This window comes from Tursiops truncatus, chromosome 12, assembly GCF_011762595.2.
Source record: "Tursiops truncatus isolate mTurTru1 chromosome 12, mTurTru1.mat.Y, whole genome shotgun sequence".
NCBI classification, from domain to species: domain Eukaryota; kingdom Metazoa; phylum Chordata; class Mammalia; order Artiodactyla; family Delphinidae; genus Tursiops; species Tursiops truncatus.
Window position 1 is genome coordinate 17946733 of NC_047045.1, and position 25749 is coordinate 17972481.

At 39.0% G+C, this 25749-nt stretch overlaps 2 protein-coding genes across 14 annotated transcripts in view; one reads left to right on the forward strand and one right to left on the reverse strand.

The window, feature by feature from the left end:
• The window catches only part of UBE3D (ubiquitin protein ligase E3D), a 343799-nt gene extending 339080 nt beyond the window's left edge, over window positions 1-4719 (reverse strand). For 3 of the 5 annotated variants that reach the window (XM_019929363.3, XM_073789393.1, XM_019929362.3), the window contains exon 1: window positions 4534-4716. In XM_019929363.3, the coding sequence (XP_019784922.2) occupies window positions 4534-4610 (77 nt within the window). In that variant the 5' untranslated portion in view covers window positions 4611-4716. Of the gene's footprint in view, window positions 1-4533 lie in introns of all 5 variants that reach the window. The other 2 variants (XM_019929364.3, XM_019929365.3) reach the window with 2 other exon arrangements.
• A 2721-nt stretch (window positions 4720-7440) lies between these two features.
• The window catches only part of DOP1A (DOP1 leucine zipper like protein A), a 109663-nt gene continuing 91354 nt past the window's right edge, over window positions 7441-25749 (forward strand). For all 9 annotated transcript variants that reach the window (XM_033867481.2, XM_033867484.2, XM_033867487.2 and 6 more), the window contains exon 1: window positions 7441-7540. The gene's annotated coding sequence lies outside the window, so the exon portion shown is untranslated. The remainder of the gene's footprint in view (window positions 7541-25749) is intronic.

A 25749-nucleotide genomic window follows, 5' to 3' on the forward strand; every position in this document is an offset into this window, starting at 1 on the left:
AGTGTCAGTCAAGGAAACTGAGGACCTCTTCCAGATTGAAAAACGAAGGACACATGAGGATGCAATGCATGATTCTGAGCTGGATTCCATTGTATTACAGATGTTAAGTAGGCAACTGGAAACACTTGAATAAGGTCTGAGTATAAGATGGCAGTAACATATTTCCCAATTTTGAGTGCTGCATGCTGGTTTTGTAGGAGAACGTCTTTATTTGTAGGAAATCCACAGTAACGTATTCAGGAGTGACAGCAACTTACTCTCAAGTTTGAGATTATTCCAAAACAAAGTTTTTGAGACCCTAAGTGCCCACACTTTTTATATGTGAGGCTTTTGTCACTATTCTCTTGTAATCTTTCAGGTGGCACACCCTGCTCGGAACTATCTAATAACCTCACATCTCAACTCTGAGTCCGAGCTAAGGTCCTTTCAATGGTCTCTAAGACCCAGTAATATACTAGAGGCAATTGTTAACATTCCAGGCATTTTGCAAGCCAGTTGACCGCACTTTGGTAGTTTGATATCATCTGTGGTGAAAGTATTCCCACCACAGGAATCAGTAAGTGCTGCAAATCAGGAAGAATGTTTTTGTCTGTCTGGTTTTCCTGGAGAGCAGGTCATTGAACATTTTCCAGCACATCACTGCAAGACCCTTTACTATGTGCTTCACCAGCCCACCTACATCTCTCTGAACTAGGCACCACCTCATACTTTCTGTTCTCTCACAGGGCAACAGTCTTCCACTGGGAATAATACAGTCCCAGACCTCCCCCCTTTCAGTTTATTGCTCCACTGTTGCTTTCTCATTCAGAATAAGGGGTTGGAATTTTTTTCCCTACCCCCTTTTCTGTTTTATTTTCTTCTAGGTACATATCTCTATTCACTATAACATATATAAATATTTGTGTATTTTCTGCCTCCCTCTTGCCACCATTAAACTGTAAACTCAATGAAAGCAAGTATTTTTGTCTTTGCTTTGTTGGTGGTGTTCACAGCCATATAATCAGCACCTAGAATCTGAGTTTTGGGCCCTAGAATAGGAACTCAGTAAACGTCTGTGAATTTAATAAATGAATGGCCAAGGTTTATCCCAGGAATGCTAAGATGGCTTAATATAAATAGACTGTTTCTAATGCAATTCACAGAAGTAGAGACTAAAGGAAAAAATATGACCATCACAATACAGGTAGAAATCATTAAGGAAAACACAGTATCTATTCATGATGAAAACCCTTAGTAAACTAGGAATAGAAAGGAACTATGAGGCTTCCCTGGTGGCACAGTGGTTAGGAGTCTGCCTGCCAATGCAAGGTACGTGGGTTCAAGCCCTGGTCCGGGAGGATCCCACATGCTGTGGAGCAACTGGGCCCGTGCGCCACAACTACTGAGCCTGCACTCTAGAGCCCGCAAGCCACAACTGCTGAGCCCACGAGCCACAACTGCTGAAGCCTGCGCGCCTAGAGCCCGAGCTCCGCAACAAGAGAAGCCACCACAGTGAGAAGCCCACACACCACAGGGAAGAGTAGCCCCTGCTCGCCGCAACCAGAGAAAGCTGTGAGCAGCAACGAAGACCCAACGCAGCCAAAAATAAATAATTTATTAAAACAAAAAGAAAGGAACTATGCAGTCTACCAAACAGATTCGCCAAAAGTCAACATCATCACACCCAATGATGAAATGCTAGAAGCAGTTCTTTTAAGATTAGGGAAAGAGGGCTTCCCTGGCGGTGCAGTGCTTGAGAGTCCGCCTGCCGATGCAGGGGACACAGGTTCGTGCCCGGGTCCGGGAAGATCCCACATGCCGCGGAGCGGCTGGGCCCATGAGCCATGGCCGCTGAGCCTGCACGTCCGGAGCCTGTGCTCCGCAACGGGAGAGGCCACAACAGTGAGAGGCCCAAGTACCACAAAAACAAACAAACAAACAAAGATTAGGGAAAGAATAAAAATCATATCATTTACATGAACTGCAAATAGACTAAAAATTCTAATTAAAATGCAGAGATTCTCAAAATGGATTTTAAAAAACTCCGCTCAGTACATGCTTTTAAAATTTTACATATAAAGACACAAGTTGAGAGTAAAAGGGTAGAAAAAGGCATACCATGCAAACAGTATAGTCAGCTGATTTCTGACAAAGACATTGAGTTATATCAGCGGAAGAAATGGCAGCCTTTTAAATAATGGTGATGGGACAACTGGGCATCCTTATAGAAAAGCAATGAACTTTGACCCCTACCGCATGCCAAATACAAAAACTAATTTGACATAATCACAGACCTAAATGTAAAAGCTAAAACTATGTAACTCCTAGAAAATAAACATAGGAAAAAAATCTCACAAGCTGGAGGTAGGCAAAGATTTCTTAAGGACACAAAAAACACTAATCATTAAGGGAAAAAATGCAATAAACTGGATTTCATAATAATTAAGATTTTCTGTTCATCAAAAGACACAATTAAGAAAATGAAAAGTTACAGATTGGGAGAAAAATATTCACATACTCACAGGCATAAATGAAAAAGGTCTTGTTTCCAGACTATATAAAAAACTATTTAAATTCAACAATAAGACAAACAGCTTGATATTAGAAAGGAACATATATGAATGACCAAAAAGCAAATGAAAAGGTACTCAACATTATTAATCAGGGAAATACAAATTAAAATGACAATGAGATACTACTGTATACCACCAGAATAGCTAAATCGAAGACTGACAATGCTAAATGCAGACGAGAATGTGAAGCCATTAGAATTCATTTTTTTCTGGTTAGAGTGTAAACTGGTACAATCACTTTGGAGAACTGTTCAATGGTTTCTCATAAAGTAAAGCCCCCGTCTACCCTATGACCCAGCAAAAATACTTACACAAAAATGTATGGCAGCTTTGGGAATTCCCTGGCAGTCCAGTGGTTAGGACTCCACGCTCACACTGCCAAGGGCCCCGGGCTCAATCCCCGGTGGGGGAACTAAGATCCAGCAAGCCGCACAGTGTGGCCAAAAAAAAAAAAATGTATGGCAGCTTTATTCATAACAAGCAAGCTCTAGAAACACACAAAATATCCAGCAATAGATGAATGGATAAATGAACTGTCGTATATGCATACAGCGGAAAACTACTCAGCAGGAAAAAAAGAATGGCCTATTGATATATGCGATGACATAGATGAAACGTGAATCTCGCAAACACCGTTGAAGGAAAGTAGCCGGAAACAAACAAGTACATATTGTATGACTCCATTTATACATAGTTCAAGAACTGGCAAGCTAATCGTTGTTGAATGAAATCAGAACAGTGGTTGCTTTTAGGGTTGGGGAAATTGGTGGTAGAGTTCAACAGCCAAAGACCACCAGGGACAAAACAGGAGTCCAGCAAAGTTCGGTTTCTTAACTTGCTGAAAAGGGAGAGTTATCCAGGGGAACCATGAAGGGCCCCTTTGACGAGAGAAAGGAGGGAGGTTGTCTTGTTTCGTTTTGTGTAAGGTGTGGGCTCCAAATAACCTCACAAGGTGAATTTGAGTTGGACGTGCAGCACTTATTGGAACTCATGATTTGAGAAAGGGCGGGGGAGGACGCAGGGGAGAAAGAGAAAGAAGAGTAATAAACATCGTCCCCATTTTACAATTGAAAACATTCAAATTAAAGGATTCTACTCTGGTGAAGAAGCTAGGATTGAATTCAGTTCTCAGGCCAAATCCAAAACTGCCACACCAGACATCCGGCTGGTTTCAGGAAAAGAGAAGGCTAAGCATTAGTCTATCTCAGAGTGGTGCTGTGTAACAAAACGTTCAGGATTTTAACGTCTAATTTACTCTGTTTGAAACAGTGGTCACAAGGGAACAGTCGAGGTCCCATATACTACCAAACCAAAAAAAGAGAACACTTTTCCTAACAGTTTCTTGTTTGTGTAACGAATAGCAAGTTAAACGCGTGCAGACTTCTCACTGGAACTCCGAATATGAATAAAAGAATGAGCTCCAATAAGAAGTCTGCAACCTTGGTTAGTAGTTCACTGAATACACGTTTACTGAACCAGTGTGTCGGTTCCTTTGCATAGAGAACAGTTTGGGGAGGAAAAAATAACACCGGAGTTTATTTACAAAACAGGAAGCTCTCACATTGGAACAGATTTCTTACAACGAGGATCCCAAAGAGGCAATCAAAACATTTTTTGCAGTCTTTTGTTGGAAACTCAGGGCACTGTCAACGGTGTGGTACATTAGGTATCCTCAAACTTTATCGTGCATCTGAATCCCGGAAAACGTGTTAAAATCTAAGTTCTGATTCAGTAGTGCCGATGTGGAGCTAAGACAACGCATTTCTAAAAAGTTCCCAGGTGATGCTGAGACTGCCAGCCGAGGGGAGACTGGGGGCGCGCGCGGGGGCGAGCAACTCCACTTTGAGTAACCCAGAAGCTCTAAGCAACTGGAAAAAAGAAATTCAAAATCCCGTCCTTCCGAGGGAGGCGGAGCCTGCCCGGGCAGCCGAAAAGCGAGCTAGGCTGCGCCTGGAAGCCCGCACTCCACCGCCCGCCTTACCCCAGGATCAGCAGCGCACTCTGCAGCCGTCTCCGCACTTCCAGGAACACGCGCGCCTCCGCCGCAGCCGCCGCCATGGCGGGCACCCAGTCAGGGGCTCCAGCGACCTCGGGCACCAGGGCCGGAAAGGGGCTGCACGTGCGACCCGAGCCGGAGCAGGAGCGGCAGCGGCGGCGGTGTGAGCGGCGCGGGTGTCCAGGACCCGGAGGTCGGCTGCCCGCCAGCCCACAGCGCCACCTGCCGGGAGAAGAGCGCGCCGCCGCGAGGACTCCATCTGAGGGGCGTGGCAGTGTCAAATCCCGGCTTTGGGTCTGAGTGCGGAGAAAGATGGGCGGGGGGGGACCAGAAGTGTCCTCCCACGGTGCCACCTGATGCATCCGGCTCCCTGGAAATGACCTTCAAAGTCAGACCCCCCCAGTGCAGTGCTTTGGGTAGCGTGGGTAGGGAGGAGACTGGACGAGAGGGAGATGATGGAGAGGGGTCGGTATAGCCGGGCACTGTCCCCAGGAAGCCAGAGAGCCGAACTCCCCACCCCAAACACACTGTATCTTGGATTTGTTTTTGTTTTTGTTTTAATGAACTACGGTTGGGTTTTGTTTTTTTTGTTTTTTAATGAACGCTAGTCGGCCGTTTGGTAGCTCTGTCTGAGGCAACAAATGTCCAGCACTGACGTGGCGTTGCTTCTCAATTTAGACCCAGTCGCTCCAGGATGGAAACGGTTGCAAAAATGTGAGAAGTTTTCTGTTATCTATGCAGAAGAGAGTGTGGTTAAATCCAGTATCATGAAGCACAGGATCAAGCATTCCCATAACTTTTGAAAAGAGGAAGATGAGAATGACTCCATATGTACATTTCCGCTCTTCACTTTTGCAAAAGTAAAAACTGACTCAGGGAAGTTGTATTATCATTGCTACTAGAAGATGTTTTTGGAAAGTTTGACCCGGTAAAGAAAAGGATCTAATACAATGTAAGTACTTATCATGGGAATATATTAAAATATAAGGCCATGGTGGTATTATAATGAAAATTCTTTTCAAACAAGAGGCTTTAAAAAAATACAAACAATGATTGCTTGTATGTAGAAAATCGTGTTTATTGATTTTCTACTTTATCATTTCAACGTCACAATTATCACACACCAAACGTATTAATTTGAAGATTTTCCAAATAAATAATAAAGCCATGTCCCTAGAGATACTAGTTTAAGACAGTTTTTCTAAAATCTATATTTGGAGTTTTTAAAGTTTATTGTTTTGCCTCACAAATTCCTGTATCCATCAGAAAAATTAAAAATCATGGCTGGAGGTAACACAATTAAAAGAATTAAGTTGACTGCTATTTCATCTCAATGGTGATGAAGCGTGATGGTTTTGATGGAAGAAATTTTCACATATTAAGATATAGGAAAGTCATTCTGGCTTATACAAGGTTTAACTTGAACTTTAGGATAACCAAAACAGCCTATTTGTGGCCTATTAAGTATGCATTGAGGACTTCCCTGGCGGTCCAGTCGTTAAGACTCTGTGCCTCCACTGCAGGGGACGTGGGTTCAATCCCTGGTCTAGGAACTAAGATACTTTATGCCACCTGGCACGGCCAAAAAAAAAAAAAAAAATGCATCGTGCATCTACTTTAACCATTAAAGAAAACATGCATTAAAAAAAAATGGAATAACTGTGGTTCAGACATTCCAAATGGAGCCAAGGTGGTCATTGTGACATAGACACGTTCTTGTATTACTGAGAACTTAAAATTTCTGAACTGTGTCAGACTCAAGGACACCACCAGCCATTCTCAGAACAATATCTGCTAGCAGCTGCCAGCTGCAAACTTATAGCCTCAAGATCTCCCCTTGTAACTATGCAACCGTTTCAGACCCCAACCAATCCTTACGTAACAAGCACCCATACTTCCTGCCAGCTCCAATCCTAATGCTTGACAAATAATTTATGTAATTTTGGGCCTTTTGTCTTTATAAGCTGCCCCCATTTTGTAGTCCAGTGGAACACAATTCAAGTGCTTCTTCAATCTGTGTCTCCCAGGCTATAGTCCTCAATTTGGCTTAAATAAAACTCTTTTTTTCTTCCTAATATATATGATATATTGGTTTATTGATTATTTCCCTCCACAATTTCGACTCCTTATGCCTTCCACCTTTAATTCTCAAAGCTATTAAGTGCCTAAATACTGACACATTATATTGAAATATAACTATTTTTTTTTTCTTTGTTGGCCACTCGTCTTGCAAGATCTTAGTTCCCCGACCAGGGATTGAATGTGGGCCACGGCAGTGGAAGTATGCAGTCCTAACCACTGGACCATCCGGGAACTCCCTATATACCATTCTTAACACAGCATGCTCTTCATAATTGATGTTTCATTATTTTTAAGAATTGTTATATTTTATGTATTCATGTATTTCACATTCGCAAAAGAAATCAACCAATTTTTTCACCCTACATTTTAGGCAAAAGGGTGCAATTCTTGTAACAACATGATTCTAGGGTTCTAGAATGAAAATATCTCCTTATGTGATAACAACTATTTGTCTCCTAACTTCACAAATCTTTTAACCTCTCTGTGCTTGGGGTTCCTTAATATTGAGGAATTAAACAATTGGTTAAACAATTTAAACAAATACTTAAATAATATTTAAAAGCTATTTTCAACTCCTAGCATCCCTTCCATCTCTCCACCCATCATGATGGGGCTGGCGCGTGGAAAACACCTGCTACACCCCTTTCCAGGTCCACTCCCTCAATTGGTGGTGATGGGCCGCTTTCCCGACAGTCCGCTTGAGGGCGCTGTGGCTACAGCTAGCGCCGGGAGGCAAGGAGCGGACCGGGGGCGGGGATCGAGGGCCGAGGACGTCGACGCCGGCGTGGGCGCGAGCGCGAGCGCGGTGCACGCCGGGAGCTGTCACTAGGCCCTCCGGCTCCCGGCCTCCGTGTCGCTGCCGCGGTTGCCAGGAGAGCGGCGCCGGCAGGAAGCGGCCGAGCCCCGACAGGTAACAGCGTCCCCGCCCCCAGCGCGGTCGCGAGGCCGGCCGCCGGCCCCGAGAGGCCTGCTTGGCCGGGCTCGCTCCCGAGCCGCCGGGACGCCCCGCGGGTCGGCTGTTGGGTTGGGGGATGTAGCTGCCCCGGCCCCGCCTGAACTCGCGAAGCCGGCCGGCCGGCCGCCCTCTGGTTTCCGTGGAGGCGGGAGCTGCGCGGGGACCGGCGGGCCGGGGCCGGCCGGCGGCGCCGCGAGGAAGGCCGGGGCCGGCGGGGCCGGAGCGTCGGGTGACCGGGTAGAGCCTCCTGCGCAGGGGCCGCGCGGTGCGCGAGGTTGGGGTGGAAGTCGCACCTGTGCGATGAGAGCGCGCGGATGCACTTCTGTGTTGGCGGAATCGAGGCTTCTTGCGGCCTCTTGCATCTGGGGGGTTGGTTTAGGATTGAGGAGACACAAATGCCCGCCCTGGTTCATATTACATGCGGGGGAGGGGGTTGTTGGAAAGGAGTGTAGAAGTTTATTAGAGGAAGTCATATCAGTTATAAGGAAGTTGTTAACAATCATCACCTTTGATTCCCGAGACTTTTAAAGTTGCAACATAACAATAGTCGCTTGTTCGGTCTCCATTCTCGGAGGGGGAAGGGGAGTGGCACACAACTACTTTTTTTTAAAGCAAAGTAATTTGTGTTTTGATTATTCTTACACTTTCTTAGAGTTCTGTGGAGTTTGAGAAATATAAAGATTGGAAAAATCTGATTTGGAGATTGCAGTTAAAGCAATCAAAACTTTTTTTGTGATTACAGAAAAGATAGGAAACTAAGTTTTCGCCTGGGAAATAAACCCCGAACTATAGAAAGACAAAATCCTTCAATTTCGATGTTGTTGGCTGTCTTGATGTAGACATAAGATCTCGCATTTTACTGTGGATAACATATGTTAGCTTTATGTTGTAAGTAACTCTCCACCTGATAAACAGCAGTGATTTTTGTTGAGCTGACAAGTTATAACGAGAGTAAATTAAAACCAGTTGTAGTACAAATGGTTTATTTTAAAGTGATTACTTTCAGCCACTCTGAACTAAATCATTACCCAGAATTACGAAACAATAGATCTCCAGGTGACCCTGATTATCAGGAACCCGAGACTCAAAGAATTAAAAACATCTGAGTTAATACACAAACCTGGAAATGTAACACCATAACCAAAATATTAAATGTAAAGTAAATGTTAATTAAATGTTTGACTATAGGAGTCCTATTTTGACTCAAAGGAGTCCTATTTTGACTCAAAGGAGTCCTATTTAATAGTTAAACTAGTGGAAAGAACTCTTGCCTGGGAAGGAGAGATTTCATTCAAGTCCTTTTTTCTCCTGATGACCAGGTGTGATCTTTCTAGGCCTCAGATTTGTCATCTGTTTAAGGGAATTTCATAGGTTCACATTTTTCCAAACTGTTTCCCCTGAACACCATTCTGAATCCATTAATACTCTTACTGCCCCAAAACAGTGTTCCATGGCAAATAATTTGGGAGCACGTTGGTTTACATCAGGCTTAACTTCTGATTTACTTTTTTTTTTTTTTTTTTTTTTTTCTGATTTACTTTTAACCGCAAGACTTCTCAAAACCTTTACTACTGTACTAATACGCACGTACACTTCCAGGGTGTAAGCTTCCCAGGGAAGGTTATCCAAGCATTTCCTAAACTTACCGGGCCAGAGAGCACATTTTCTCATGGCCAACCTGTTAACGTCTCCTAGGGTATATTTACATAGAACCCAATTGGAAAATTACTGTAGTTGAGCTGAGTCCCCTTTCAGCTCTAAAATTCCCTACATTGTATGCTTCTATGGTGTTCAGATTAAGCTTGGTGGCAACTCACTGGACCAAAGGGCTTATATGTGCCTTAGTAGGATATTGAAGATTCACATAGTTTTCTGTGAACCTTAATGCTTTAATTTATGGCGGAAGAGTATCATCTTTTTTCTGGTCTCTTGATGCTTTTCTATAACTAATTAATTCAAGTTTGGAATTTGATTTTATGGTCAAGTTATTGATTTTATTAAGAATGGCATTATAAAGTTCCAAAAGTAAAGACTTGTTGATGATTGCATTTTTTTTTTTTACAGTGATTCCACTTTCTAGTCGTGAATTCTTAACCTATGAAATGTAATAAAAGCCACTTGAAATGTACTTAATAACTAAATAATTTTAAGAGCTTAGATCATTGAAAAGAGTTAAAGGTTAGGGGCTTCCCTGGTGGCGCAGTGGTTGAGAGTCCGCCTGCTGATGCAGGGGACACAGGTTCGTGCCCTGGTCCAGGAAGATCCCACATGCCGCGGAGTGGCTGGGCCCTGTGAGCCATGGCCGCTGAGCCTGCGCGTCTGGAGCCTGTGCTCCGCAACGGGGGAGGCCACAGCAGTGAGAGGCCCTCTACCGTGCAAAAAAAAAAAAAAAAAAGAGTTAAAGGTTAAAATGTAAATACTAAGGCAGTTATTTCTAAATTGCTTACAAACAAAGTCTGTGTTGAATACAATCTCAAATCATTTTGCTAAATTCCCTCAGGTGTCAGTAGCACAACACAACCTGTGTGGCTACTTCTGTCTATTCTTTGTTACTTTGTTAGGGGTGAGTACTGTTAATGTGCTCCTTTGTTTGAGGGGGAGGGGAACAGTACATTTAATTATAATAGGTAAGCCTTAATTCAGGTAAGTTCTGTCCCTGAAATGAAACTATTAAGTATGGAGCTGCTATTTTTGTGTAATAGCTAACAGCTTTTGAAATTTTATTTTATGAAAATAAGTACTTTTGATCCCCCTGTCTGAATTGGGATTTCCCTTCTCCTGATTGTGTTTACCTCCCCTTCCCAAACTATCCAAGCCTGAAACCTCAGTGATTTTCTTTGCATAGGTCAAAGGTACGGTATCACACTTATCAAGGAAAAATTTACATGTAATAATGTGCACTCGTTTTATGTGTACATTATATACACACCCATGTAACCACCACCACAGTCAAGATTTAGAACATTTCGCACACCGCTCAGGCCTGTATTGTTATGCTTTTGTTCTCTTTGAATGTTCTCCCTGTCTCTGCATGTCTAAATCGTATCTGTTAAGTTCTAGCTTAAATGCCACCTTGTCTGTGAATCCTTTAATTGCCTCATTTTGAAGTAATTACCTTCTTTTCTGACTTTCCTGTTTACATTTCTTTGAACATTTTTTCTGTCCTTCATGATGGCAAAACCAGCGGCATGCTTATAATAGGCAGTTATATTTGTTGACCAAATAGAAAGTGTAGTATTTCTCAAACTTGACTAAGTCATTCTTATATCATCTTCAAAATTTTGGCCATATCTGCATACTTCCTGTATACTTACTTTTTTCATATTTATCAATATAACTATTAACATAATTTTAAAGGAAACTTGAAGTAACCACCATAAATAAAAAGCAAGTATCTGAGATTTCCTGATGTAGTCAGAGGAATTGAAAGAGAATGAAGGGAGAAGAACTTCCTCGCTTGATTTAGTGTCACTTAGCCTTGTCCTTGGGCCCCATAAAATCTTCTCCCATCTGATTGGTGGTCAAAATTTGGGAGGTACTGGCTTAATCAGGGCCTGAGAATTCCTTAGAATTTTATCTGTGAAAGAACTGGGAAATAAAGCCTCAGTTGCAAATTAAAAGGTGTACTGAGTTTCATCTTTGTATTGCATTTTTAAAGTCAAATAGGATCATTATTGAATCGGTAAATGTCTATTTTCTTCAAAAATGTTTTTAATATTAGTAATTACTTTTACAAATAAAACATCTTTTTGTTATTATGGTACATTAGCTTTAAGATAAACCTTTGACTGTAGAGAAATAAATCTAAATTTAAAACCAGTTAAAGCCTTTGATATGACAAAGTGATGATTGTTGATGCAAGAGTGATGAAATGTTAATAATATGTTTATCTGGCAAAGCTCCTACAATAGTAGATGAGGTAGTAAACTTAAAAGAGTCTGATAATCTCCTCTACTTCTTCCTCTCATCAATTATCAAGTTTGAGCTGTATATTTTTATTTCCATCTTGCAGGAGACATTTCCAGCCTTTTTTCTTCTGAGGTAATGAAAAATTCTCCTCTCTTAATGGAGTTTTATATGAACAGGAAAGGAAATAAATTCCCTACTCTTGTTCTATAAAATATACTTTGTATCTCAACTTGCTGACGTTATTTACCGGTATATATCTATATTATGCACTTAGTGTTTAAATTGCCATTGTTTCGTGTTTATGAACAAAAAGTTAGGTAAATAGACCATTTAGTTTGGTGCTATCATTTTCCAAAAACTACTTTACCTGAGTGGTAATACTAGGTAATCTAAAGTTCTGGGATGCAACCTCAATTTGGAAATAAGACAAGAGCCCTTTGGATGATAGTTTTTATTTCATAAAAAAACCTTCACCCAAGCAAGTAGTTTCTTTCCTGTGTCTGTACTATAAAATAAAGCAGCATTATAGAAGCAGTGCAAATAAATTCTTATCATTTAAAAGTGACAGCAGACTGTAATCCGAAAAACTATAAAAGCATAGCAGGCTTAGTCCTTTGCATTATACATATAAATAGCCCTACATTTCCAGTTGCTTTTGCTTGTGCTGTTATGTTATGAAAAAACACAGTAAGGTATCAGCCAGCCGAAACCCTTAGTATATGCGTTATTGTGATCAAATTTTCCAGATAGCTTGAATTTTTTATATTATATACCATAAATGCCATCCCATTCTGTAGTTATACTTTTTGCTTATCTTCAACATGATGAAGAGTCATCACTTGGCACAATGGCTTCTCATATACACTTACATGTCTTACAATGTGTCTCAATTTTTTTTGCGTTTCTAATTATGTTTTTTAATTGAATATTTATGTACAATATTATATAAGTTACAGGTGTACAATATAGTGGTTCACAATTTTAAGTTATACTCCATTTATAGTCATTATAAAATATTGGCTGTAGTCCCCGTATTGTACAATATATCCTTGTATATTATTCCATACATAATAGTTTGTACCTGTTAATCCCCTACCCCTGTTGTCCCTCCCCCTTCCCTGTCCCCACTGGTAACCTCTAGTTTGTTCTCTGTATCTGTGAGTCTGCTTCTTTTTTGTCATATTCACTAGTTTGTTGTACTTTTTAGATTCCACATATAAGTGATATCATACAGTATTTGTCTTTCTCTGACTTATTTCACTTAGAATAATGCCCTCCAGGTCCATTCATGTTGCTGCAAATTGCAAAATTTCATTCTCTTTTTATGGCTGAGTAGTATTCCATTGTGTTCCATACATGTACCACATCTTCTTTAACCATTCGGCTGTTGATGAACACTTAGGTTGCTTTCATATCTTGGCAATTGTAAATAATGCTGTTCTGAACATTGGGGTACATGTATCTTTTCCAGTTAGTGGGGGTTTTCCTCAGATATATACCCAGGAGTGGAATTGCTGGATCATATTTTTATGATATTGCTGGTTCTATTTTTAGTTTTTTGAGAAACCTCCATACTGTTTTCCACAGTGGCTGCACCAATTTATACTCCCACCAACAGTGTAAAAGGGTTCTCTTTTCTCCACATCCTCACCAATATTTGTTATTTGTGTTCTCTTTTTTTTTTTTGGCTGCGTTGGGTCTTCTTTGCTGCATGTGGGCTTTCTCTAGTTTCAGCGAGTGTGGGCTACTCTTCGTTGTGGTGCGTGGGCTTCTCACTGTAGTAGCTTCTCTTGTTGCGGAGCACGGGCTCTAGGCATGTGGGCTTCAGTAGTTGTGGCTCATGGGCTCTAGAGTGCAGACTCAGTAGTTGTGGCGCATGGGCTTAGTTGCTCCGCGGCATGTGGGATCTTCCCGGACCAGTGCTTGAACCCGTGTCCCCTGCATTGGCGGGTGGATTCTTAACCACTGCGCCACCAGGGAAGCCCCTATTTGTGTTCTTTTTGATGATAGCCATTCTGACAGGTGTGAGGTGATATCTCATTGTGGTTTTGATTTGCATTTCCCTGCTGATTAGCAATGGTGAGCATCTTTTCATGTTCCTGTTGGCCATCTGCATTTCCTCTTTGGAAAAATGTGTATTTAATTCTTCTGCCCATTTTTAAATCAGGTTTTTTTTTTGATGTTGAGTTGTATGAGCTGTTTATATACATTAGATATTAACCTCTTATCAGTCATAACATTTGCAAATATTTTCTCCCATTCAGTAGATTGTCTTTTTGTTTTGTGGATGGTTTCCTTTGCTGTGCAAAGGTCCCATTTGTTTATTTTTGCTTTTATTTCCTTTGCTTTAGAGACAGATCCAAAAAAAATATTGGTATGATTTATGTCAAAGAGTGTTCTGCCTATGTTTTCCTCTAGGAGTTTTATAGTGTCTGGCCTTACATTTAGGTCTTTAATCCATTTTGAGTTTATTTTGTATATGGTGTTAGAGAATGTTCTAATTTCATTCTTTTACATGTAGCGGTCCAGTTTTCCCAGCACCACTTATTGAAGAGACCATCTTTTCTCCAATGTACATTCTTGCCTCCTTTGTCATGTCACTGACCATAGGTGCGTAGGTTTATTTCTGGGCGCTCTATTCTGTTCCATTGATCTAGTTGTCTGTTTTTCTACCATAGCATACTGTTTTGATGACTGTAGCTTTGTAGTATAGTCTGAAGTCAGGGAGTCTGATTCTTCCAGCACCGTTTTTCTTTCTCAAGATCGTTTTGGCTATTTGGGGTCTTTTGTGGTTCCATAAAAAATTTTTTTTTTTTTATTTTCATTTTAAAATCATTTATTTCAGCAGAAAGATAACTAAAGGGTTTTTTAACTTATATTTTATAGGTTATATAATGAAGTCATTATTTCCAGAGAATAATTCTTCTTTCCAATTGCTTGAAACCACTGCATAAAAATTTTTAAATTGTCCTAGTTCTGTAAAAAAATGCCATTGGTATTTTGATAGGGATTGCATTGAATCTGTAGACTGCCTTGGGTAGTATGATCAATTTAACAACATTAATAATGTTGATGTTAAACAATTTTAAAGTTTCCTTGACAGAGGTTTTTCTCCTGAGGAATAAAAGAAAATATGGTACTTGCTTTAAAGTTAATGTCTGTCATTTTCAAAGAAGAATAAATATTTAAGTGACTTCCATACTGTATACCACCAGTTTCATAGGTGTTACATCAGTTAATCAGGATTTCACCCTTGAGCCTGAATGAGGGATTCCAGCAGAATTACTTATCTTTTTTTTTAATGGCAACTGGCATTTTATTGGAAGGCTGTCTTCAAAATCTTTGCTCCAAGCCTACCTGATTCTATAATTTGAAGCTGCCAATTTTACGTGATCTGTTAACTGCTTTTTAAATTATGGCTTTTAAGTTATAATAGAGGTGTGGTTTAAAAAGGAATATATTATTTGAGAATAAACTTTTTAGTTTTCTTTTGCTACGTAACATTATCTCAAAATGTAGTGACTTGAAACAATATAAATCTCAGGAGAGACTGGGGAGCCGTTTGTCTCTGAGGTTCTGGCTTGAGATTTTGTGAGGTTGCAGTCATCTAAAGGTTTAATTGGGATTGGAGAACCCCCTTCCGAAGTGGCTCACTCACCTTCTGGGAAGTTCTTTCTGTTTGTTGAAGGGAGGCCTCAGTTCCTCCCACAGGGGCCTCCCCACAGGGATGCTTGAATGTCCTTTTGGCATAAAGGCTAGCTTGCCCCAGAATAAGAGATCCAAGAGACATCAGGGTGGAAACCACAATGTCTTTTATGGCCTTGTTTTCACTTCTGCAGTATTCTATTTATTGTTCACATAGGCCAGCAGTGATTTCAGGAGGAGACTACACAAGAGCTTGAGGATCATCGGAGGCCATCTTGGAAGCTAGCTACCACATCTTGTAAAGCTAGTATGTGAACATGTCACTAAGTAATAAACAGTACATATTTACTCAAAATGCAGTTTATACACAGCTTATGCTTTTAGAAAGGATATTCAGAGATTAACTTACCATGCCACTTGAAGATTACTAAACAAAGCAAGTACTTTATCAACTAAATTCTTAGTCTCCATGGTTCTTTGGAAATGATGGGATGACTGGGTTCAGATGTAACACTGAAGATACAGGTTTTATTCATTTTGATTTTCTTCTTATGAGACGAAGGAGGGGCGAAAAATGCCACATATTACACAGCTGCTATTTGATTTTCTTTAGGGATACTATTCATTCATATACCTTTAAAAAATTGAACTTATTTAATACCATAAAGAGGGAATAAATCATGTGTTTTTAAAAGTATAGAAAAAGTATGCAGTGAAAAGTCTCCGTCTCCCAGGCCCCCATCCACCCAAGTTCCCACCTGGCCTCCAGGAAGTAATCAGCTTTACTGTTGTCTTGTGTGTTCTTTCAGAGCTATATCATATGTATGCTGATTATGTGAATATATATTCTCCCCTTTTTATATTAATGGTAGCATTCTGTAAACAGTATTCTGCACCTTGATTTTTTACCTCATATGTCTTAGGAACATTTTCTAAATCAATTAGACTTTATTCTTTTTACCACTGGAGTATATTCTATTGTCATTCAGTTTTTAATATTTATTGGTTATTTACTGTAGGTCAAGCACTGCTAGGAGCTGGGGATGTGAAAGCTAAAATGATAGATAAAGACTGTGTCACAGGGATTAACACCACTGGGAGTCACAGTTCGATTACAGTGAAGCAAAGTAAGTTCTATGATAGGGGAAGTACAGTGTATAGTTGGAGTCCACAGAAAGATGTATGTATGTGAATGTTGGGGAGATATAAAGGTCAGGGAAGACTTCCCAAAGAGGGTAATATCTGAGGCCTGAAGGATGAGAAGGTTCTAGCCAGGTTAAGTTATGATTCAGTGTTTCAGGCAGAAAGAGTTTTTTAAAAAGACTTTATAACATATTACAAAGCTGTAGTAATCAAAACACTGTGGTACTGGCATAAAGACAGAATAGAATAGAAAGCCCTGAAATAAACCCTGGTGTATATATGGTCAAATGATCTTTGAGAGAAAAGGAGTTGTTTAATTGGTATAGAGTTTCAGTTTCGCAAGGTGAAAAAGTTCTGGAGATTAATTGCACAATTTGAACATACTTAATAACACTGAACTGTACACTTAACAGTTGTCAGTGTGGTAAATTTTATGCATTTTTACCACAATTGAAAAAATGACATTAAACTTTTCAAAATGTGGCATATATGCATTTTCAAATACTATCCTGTAATGTAAGCCATGTTTCCAAATATTGACAAATGGTACTGTTTAAAGAATGAGCCAGGTCAGAGGGGTTGAATCAGAAGGTATTGTGCAGAGGCATAGCATTTCAAATATAGTTTGACAGAAAAACTTTAGGTGATGAAAAGGAGTACGGGGCCTATCCAGAGAAGAAATAGCATATGTAAAAGCACTGAGGTGGGGGCTTCCCTGGTGGCGCAGTGGTTGAGAGTTCACCTGCTGATGCAGGGGACACGGGTTCGTGCCCCGGTCCGGGAAGATCCCACATGTCGCGGAGTGGCTGGGCCCATGAGCCATGGCCGCTGAGCCTGCATGTCTGGAGCCTGTGCTCCGCAGTGGGAGAGGCCACAACAGTGAGAGGCCCACGTACCGCAAAAAAAAAAAAAAAAAAAAAGCACTGAGGTGGAAGGGAGCAAGTCTTTGAACAGTTGACTAGTGTTAAAGAAAAAATATTCAGTGACACTTCTTAAGATGGTAAGGCCAACCTTATTCAGTATCATCATCATAGGTGTAGGGACCACTGCAATGGGATTTTACAGTGGAAGAGAGAGATTGGCCTCAACTCTCAGCGTGGGCACGTGGGACTTTATAGCCAAGGAGTAGTTGAGGGTCAGTGGATGGAAAACTACTCTTAAGAGGAAGCATCAGGAGTAAGAGGGGATTCTGGTTAAAACCAACCTAACAGGATTCTTGCTGCAGACAGACCAGGATGATCAGTAGTTGGAGGGTGAGGATCCTGATCAGATGTTGAGGGTGGAGGATTCTGGTTAAACTGACATAGCAGTGTTCTTGAAAAAACTATATTTTATAAGAAAGTGCACAGATGGGCCCAGGAGAAGGTTCAGACCCTGGCCAAAGTTTGGTCAAGCAAAGAATCTTTGTCACTAGGTTTTGCTTAGCTAGAACAGAAATATGTATTAAGATTGAAATCTAGGGTCTAGTTTATGAAAAGACTTTAATCATATGATTAAAAGCTTGCATGTATATACTTTCTAAGTGATTGAATGTCACAGCTGTAGCAGTGATGAGAGTACTTCCTACATGCTAAGTAAGCACTGGGCTGAAGTGCTTTTCATGGTGTATGAACTTATTTTTCTGAGCTTCCAGCAGGGAGTTATATGCTCAAACTCTTTTTTGCTGTGTAAAATTAATTGGCTGTTAGAAAGCTGAAGGTAGTGAAAGATAGATGGCTATTGTACTAGTCCAGGTGGAAACTATTCAGAAGCCATGGTTAAAAGGCCATTCTGAATGATACTGTCTACCACAGTCAACTTCAGCTGAAGAAAAAAAAAGCTGAATTTGTTGATAGATTTGAATATGAGAATAGGGAATAAAGCCACAGCTCATGCTGTGTGATTGTGTGATTGGGAAGATGATGGTGCTGTTTTACTTCAGTAGTGAAGTAAAAACAAAAACAGGACGATGACGTTCAGAGAATAATAATAGCAGTGCTTGACAGGTTTCTTGTATTGGAGTGACATCCTAAAGGAATTTAACAGAGTACAGTGACTGAAACGGAAAGTAAGGAGAGTCTAATAATAATGATAACAGTTGATGGTTTTATCAGTGCTTTGGAGGGTACCTAGTTTTCATAAAGGGCCTCTGAATAAAGATCAAGCAATACCTTATTTTGGTTCTGATTCTATTAGGTGCTTCAGAATTTACCACAGTATCTAGAGTTGGGCTTCTCTGGTGGCGCAGTGGTTGAGAGTCTGCCTGCCGATGCAGGGGACACGGGTTCGTGCCCCGGTCTGGGAGGATCCCACATGCCACGGAGCGGCTGGGCCCGTGAGCCATGGCCGCTGAGCCTGTGCGTCCGTAGACTGTGCTCCGCAACGGGAGAGGCCATAACAGTGAGAGACCCGCGTACTGCAAAAAAAAAAAAAAAAAAAAAAAAAAAAAAACCCACAAAAAAACGAAGTATCTAGAGTTAATTCTCTTGCAGAGTAATAATACCTCAGCAAGGTTTTGTTCTTTCATATATGTGTTATTAATACTTTTGTTCTATTTTTACCTTAACCATAAAACGTGAGAGGGAATGAACATTGGAAGAGATATAGAAGAAGCAAGGCAGGTCTGCTGTAGGTAGTACCTCATTTTTCTCTGTGAAGTTTTCCTGATGTCCTTCAGATTAATTCTAGTCTCTTTCCTTTACCCATCAAGGGTTTTAACACTTGCAAGGCTACTTACTATGTAGCACCATTGTTTCATAGCTTTGAGCAAACCTATGTGCACAAACACACGCATGGTTTGTGTACAGTGTGAATGCTTTTTTGTAAATCCCTGTATGTAAAATTACTCAGCTAAAGTGTTGATGCCTCCCTGCTTGTGTAGTATTTTGCTCCTATCCTTTATATGCATAGGCATTGATTGAATCTGCATCTTAGTGAACACGTATGTGTGTATGTTTTACTCCTCATGATTATACTTTTGGAGCAGTTTCAATAAAATTCACAAAGGAAAATAAACCTTATTGTGTAGGATTTTTTTCAGTTGGGAAAAAAATTATATCTTTTTTCACAGGGAATAAAATTTGTTTACAGATACTCGAACTTAAATACATTACAGAAAAATTTGTTTAGTGTATACAGTATAGTATTTTTATGTTAATTTATATAGCAACCAGTCTTTATTTTAAAGTTGAATAGTAAAATTAATAGTATATTGTTCATTAATTTTTAATGCTGAGACCATTATTGTTAAAGTACTAATTTTAAAAAAATGAAATTTTATTTGAAACAATTGATTGACTTAATATGGTGGGTTTAATTGTACTGTAAAGATTATTTTTGCTTCTTTTACTTTATTTCTAGTAGTTTATTTTAGTTAAGAAAATATTTCTTTCAAAGTTTAAGCAAAATCATTATTCTTCATTATTAAATGAAGAAAATAGCTACAAATGAACATATTTATTTTGAGAAAGATACTTTCTGAAAAGTGATGTTTTAAATAAACTTGGAAAAGTACTTGATAGGTTAGCTGAAAGTTAGATGTGTCCTTTATCTTGTTTCACATCTTTCTTTTTAATCACTCTGACTAGCTACTCAGTTTTATCATTATTGTTCTTACGTACAAAAAAACAAGCACTGTTTTCTTGCTTCTTCCTAATTGAAAACAAACCAGAACATGGTCAATCTAGATAATTTAGATTTTCTTTAAGTGTATTATTCTGATATTTACTCTCAGGCTGACTCACCCTTGCCACCTAAAACATTTCTGTTTCATCCCCCCTCCCATCCCCATCGATAGGGAAATCAAGCAGATTTTAATATTAGCAAATGCCAAACTTCAAAAAGGTATGTTTAAAAAAGGCATATGATAAGTCCTAAAGGCAAAATTCAGTTGTTTTAGATTCTCAGTTTTAAATTATCAACACAACCATTTCTTTCTATAGATATGTTTAATACAAATATGACTAACCTAGAATATGTAATTGAATTATCAGTGATGCCCATAGGTTTCATGAAAATGTGGGAAACTTCTTTGAAACACTTATTTTCTGAACTATTATTTTGTCCCCTCGTACTTAGCAGCCCTCATGAATTATATCTCCCTTTCCCAAAAGAGAAACAAAATAAAACCTGTCTTTACTGGGTCTTGTAAAGCATCCCTTGGGTGCTTAATAATAGAATTTATAAACTAGATCCTACAGGATTCATCAGCCCTGGGCATCATTAATTTGGGGAAGCCACACCTGTAATTGTTTTTGGAGACACAACCCAAACCTGTAGCACCTCTCTAGGATTTAATTCCACTTGAGAGCGTATTTTTACTTGTTTAGAATTATTTTCTCAGGCAAGTAGATTGTACATACTATATATAGTTCTTGTACATACTATATATATTATATATAGCAATACTATGTATGGTTCCTCTTCCACTCTAGTCATTTATTGAATTAGAATCACTGTTTTACATGTAACAACCAAAACAAAACCTTTTACATCCGAATTTATAGTCATTTAGCCTTACACTTTAACTTAAACACTTGCAATATCAAGCAATGAGCTAGGTGGGGGTATTCAGAGTTGAGCTTTTGTCCCTGTGCTTAACTCAAGGTCTGGAAGGAACAACAGAGATATTATGTACTTACATTATTACAGTTTGTTTTTTTTTTTTTTTTTTTAAGAAATAAGTGCAACAGGAAAAGAAAATACAGTGTCTAAAAACTGGGGAGGTAAAGAGTCAAGAAAGGCTAGATAGCCTGAACAGGTTTTCAAAAATGAAACACAGAGGAGAGGTAGGATATGCCAGTCAGAAGAATTAAGAGCTGTAATTTAAAAGTAGTTCAGAAAGGTAAGTGATTAAGGACCAGATGCAGGAGTCAGCCTGCCAGAGTTCTGCCAGGTTCCTCCCTTTACTCTCTGTGGAACGTCAAACACTAAAGCATTCATATGTACGTGGACCCATGAGCATACCTGCTTCATGGATTTGTTGTGAAGATTACATGAGATAATTCGTGTAAAAGAGCTTAGTGTAGTGCCTGCCACGGAGTAATTAATTCCTAAGTCAGTTGCTGTAAATATCATCATCTTGAATAATGTATGGGCAATGTTTATTTGCCAGGGGTACTTTGGGGGCAGGATGGTTATCTTTAACTCAGGGCATATGCTTAGTGTTCACTATTATAGCTGTTTACTACTTGATGCTTACAGTAGAATCCCAGCTACCCAGTAATGGATCATTTTAAATTGTAATATGTGCCCACGCTTTTCTATTTTCTAAATTACTTTTCTTCATATTGCTTATGTGTCACAGAAATCACAGAATTTAAAGCTACAAGGAACCTTAAGTTACCACTTTTATAGAATTCAAAGACTGTTTTTAACAGATGTATAATTTTGTATATGTCTATGGGAAGAAAAAGCAAAATTAAATCAAGTTTGTTGTTTTTCACTCTGATGGAACGCTGGGATTCTTAATTTTTCATATCTTAGGTTTTAATTTTTATAGTTTTTACTGAAAGCAAAAGTGAAAATATAGCTAAATATAGTAAAACTCTTCGTCAGAATTTTCTTCAACATGAGATTGTCACCTAATTAATTTTAAAAGATTAGACCTCTGGGAGTATCATACTTAACAGATTTCCTTTCACAAGGGCTAGAATGACATTTTTCACATTAAGAAATTATGCCTAATACTGAAGCTTAAACTGAACTAATTTATAATTTGGTAAATTATAAATATAAATATTAAATATAATTGGATACAGCACAATTTTTATAGGTGCTCTTAGAATCTTTTAATTTTTTAAAGCACTTAATAGCAATTATGAATAGTCTGTTTGAAGAGAGTGCATGTTGGCTACGCTGGTTAGAAAAATAGAACTAATTCTGTTTTCTACAAAGCTTTTCTCAGAGAAACAAAGCAAAATGGTTTGTGAACTGTGTTCACATTGACTAATTCATTTATTCAAAGCATTTGAGGGCCTACTATGTGTTAGTCACTTTTATGGGACTGCTGATACAGGAATGAACAAGTCCAGTAGGGCTCCTGATCTCATGACATTTGCATTCCAGTGAGGGAGGGTAGATAGGAAACAAGCAAATAAGTAGGATAATTTCAGACTGTAATAAGTGCTAGGAGGGTAATCATGTGATATTCTAGAGTAGATGTTAAGCCTGTGGGCCGAGTGTGGGCTACTTGAGAAATGCTTCTCTGAGGGTTTGATATTACTTGGAGATGGGAAGGAATTTGCCTCACAAAGAGTTGACCTAAGAATTTCCGCGTGTGGAGAATAGCAAATGCAAGATGCCCTGCAATGCAAAACATGTTGCTGTATTTGAGTTTGGATGTTCTTATAATGATACAATGTGATTTTACAAGATCTCTGGCTTCTCTGTGGACGATAGCGCTCAAGAATAGAAGCAGGATTCAGTGGTGTGCTAGAGTTGACGCCAACCAGTTAGAAGAATAGAAGAGGAAATAATAGAAGAGGTGGTAATATATTTAGGCTATATCAGTTAAATGCTATTTGAAACTGTAGAACTAGAGGAGATAACTTAAGGGAGAGAAGAGAGGAGAGCTCCTGATTGAGCCTTGAAGTACTTTAGCATTTAAAAAATAATAAAATAAAATAAAATTCGACTAGAGAAAAGAAGCCTACATAGACTGAAAAAGACTGATTAGAGAAGTCAGAACATACCTTGAGAGCCAAGAGCAAAGTACTGAATGCTGCTGAGAAGTTAAGATGATGGGCTAGAGAAGTGACCTTTGGTCACTTTCCTGGTGACCTTTACATGGGTGGTTTTCTTGGAGGGACAGCATCGTGAGGCATTTTTGAGTGGGCTGAAGAGTGAATAGGAGATAAGGGCGTGGAATAGTGAGTACAGAGAAATCTTTCAAAAAGGTTTGTAATAATAGAGAACAGAGAAATGGGTTGGCAGCCAGAGAGCCTATGGGGGTGAAGGGGAGGCTGTTAATTTTAGTTTTTCACCATGAGAGATTCCAGGGCTTATATGTAGCATGATCCTGTAGGGAAGGAGAAACTGGTACTGAGGGAGGAGAGAAAGCCAATAAAGCACTTGGGGAAGAGTCTTGAGAAGGCAAGAGGAGATGGAATCCAGAACACGGCAGAAGGAGGAGGGTCCTTTGTTCCTCATAGCAGGAGGGAAAGTGGAAAATATGGATATAGGTGGAGATAGGTTTGTAGATTTGCTGGAGGGAATGTAAGAGCGTTCCTTGTTCTTTTGTTTTCTTACATAATTTGAAGCTTGGTCTTTAGCAGTGATGGAGAAAAGGTGGTATTAGAACTTTGAGAAGGGAAGGTATGAAATAGTTGTGTCAGGCAGGTAAGGTTATAAAGGAAACGTGGTGGATTAGAACAGTGTTGAGTGTTTGAGGTTTGTGTTTCTCAATTTAAAGGGCAGTTGGTCAGCCTAGTTGTATAAGTTTTCTCTGGCGATGTTCAGGTGCTTGGGTTCAGGCATAACTGAGCTCAACCAGAAGTGGAATTTCCAGGTAAGTGTTATAGAGGGAGTAAGAAAGACACTTCACTCCCTGGCCCTGAGGTAGGATTGGGTATAAGAAGGAAAAAAGTCTCCATGAGAGTGAAGGGCAGTGGTTCAGTTAGAACTCTAAAGGCAGATTGCTTAAGTGTAGATCCCTGGCTCTGCCATTTAACTGTGTCACGTATATTTCTGTGCCTCAGTTTCTTTATCTGTTAATGTTGACAGTAATAATGGTAGGTACCTATACCTCAAAAGATCGAGTAGGATTAAATGAATTGAAATATGCAAAGCATTTGAACAGTGTCTGGCATTTAGTTAAGCACAATATAAGGTTAGCTAAGATGCTGCTACCTCTGCTGCTTTGAAGGTCTTATCCTTAGAATATACTTAAGACCAGCAGGTGGCAGGACCTGCAGAGAAAAGCTGAAGATCTGTTGATCCCGTGTTTGGAGTTTCCTAGCATATATACCATTTGAAGATTTGAGATTGGGTCAGATTGGGGGAAGTACCGAGCATCAGGGTTCTAGTGGGTGATCTTAACCTATTTGTGAAAGACCTGGTAGGTGTTTTCTTCTATCTGTATTGTTAGCCCTCCAGGGAAGTTACTAATTTTCTGGAGTAACTAGCTTCATAAGTTGGTTAAATAAATGATTTGCTAAAGATTATTTAGTGAAAGTGGCAACATTGAAATTCAGAACTTTTGGTCAAAATGAAATAGATTTGTCAATAATGGCCACATTCCTTTGTTAGATGGTAACAATTACTGGTTGATAATTTTTCGTTTCGTCAAAAAATTTTGGAAAAAGCATCTTTATAGCATTTTTTTAGGTGCTTTTTCTTTCATAATCAACAAATAGGGTTTTTCCCCTGCATTGCATGATGCTTTAAATAATTTATTCATATACATCCTTGGGATGTGGTAGAACACTTGGACAGTCCCCGGGTATATCTTTAGAATTGGTTAATACTGAGTAGTTCCTGCAGGAAGCATAAGATTTTGCTTTTGATGTTCTACATAGTATTATATGTGTCCCATGCTGTATTGTACTCTTTTTAATCATATTTAAGAATTTAGAATTTTTTAGCTAAATAAGAAAATCCAAATTTCTTACCTGACTCAACTTTTTTACCTGTAAACATGTACAAGAGTTATAAACCCCAGAAACTTAGCTGGTCATTACTGGTTGGGATTTTTTTTTTAATATATATAAATACCAAATAAAAAAAGTATGTCTGAAAATGTCAACTGAGGTAACTTAGCTTCACAATTATATTAATACCCCAATTACAGATAACTCATATTTTTATTGTTAGAAATTACTAGTAAATTGATTTTCAGATTAATCTTCCCCATGCACAAATATTGTATATCTTCAAAATAGATGTTATCTCTTATACTGGAAATACTGCTAAGGAAAAAAATGTCCCTGTCAGTAAAATTTATACATGTGCTTTACTGTGTCTACCACTAGTACATTCTTAGGTTTATCAATTAGAATTTATAGTTATTTTATACTGTTTTTATACACCTTCAGAAAATCCAATCAAGTTGATTTTTTCCCCCAAGTTTAATTGGTTTTGCAGTTCTTTCTTCTCTGGTTTTTCAGAAGAAAAATTATAAATGTTTTATAAATGTTTTAGTTTGTGTTCATTCTAGCCTTCATTCCATATTTCACTATGTATTAATATTTATTAGTTATCAAATTTTATAGCTTTAAATGTTTTCGTATGTCAGTCTTTTGTATCTGAAGCGCATATTGCAGCGTGTTTGTTTATAGTTGTGGTTAAATCTAATTTAAAAAATTTTTAGAAACCATAGATTAATGATAAAACAGCTTACAGAATTTTTAATTTATTCCCAGTCTTAACCATTACACTTAAACCACTTTGTTTGAATCCAGCTTGAGCTTCATTCACTATTGTAAGTTATGTGCTGTGTAGCATACGAATATATATAAAACATAGTTCCTGCTCTCAAAGACTTCTACCCT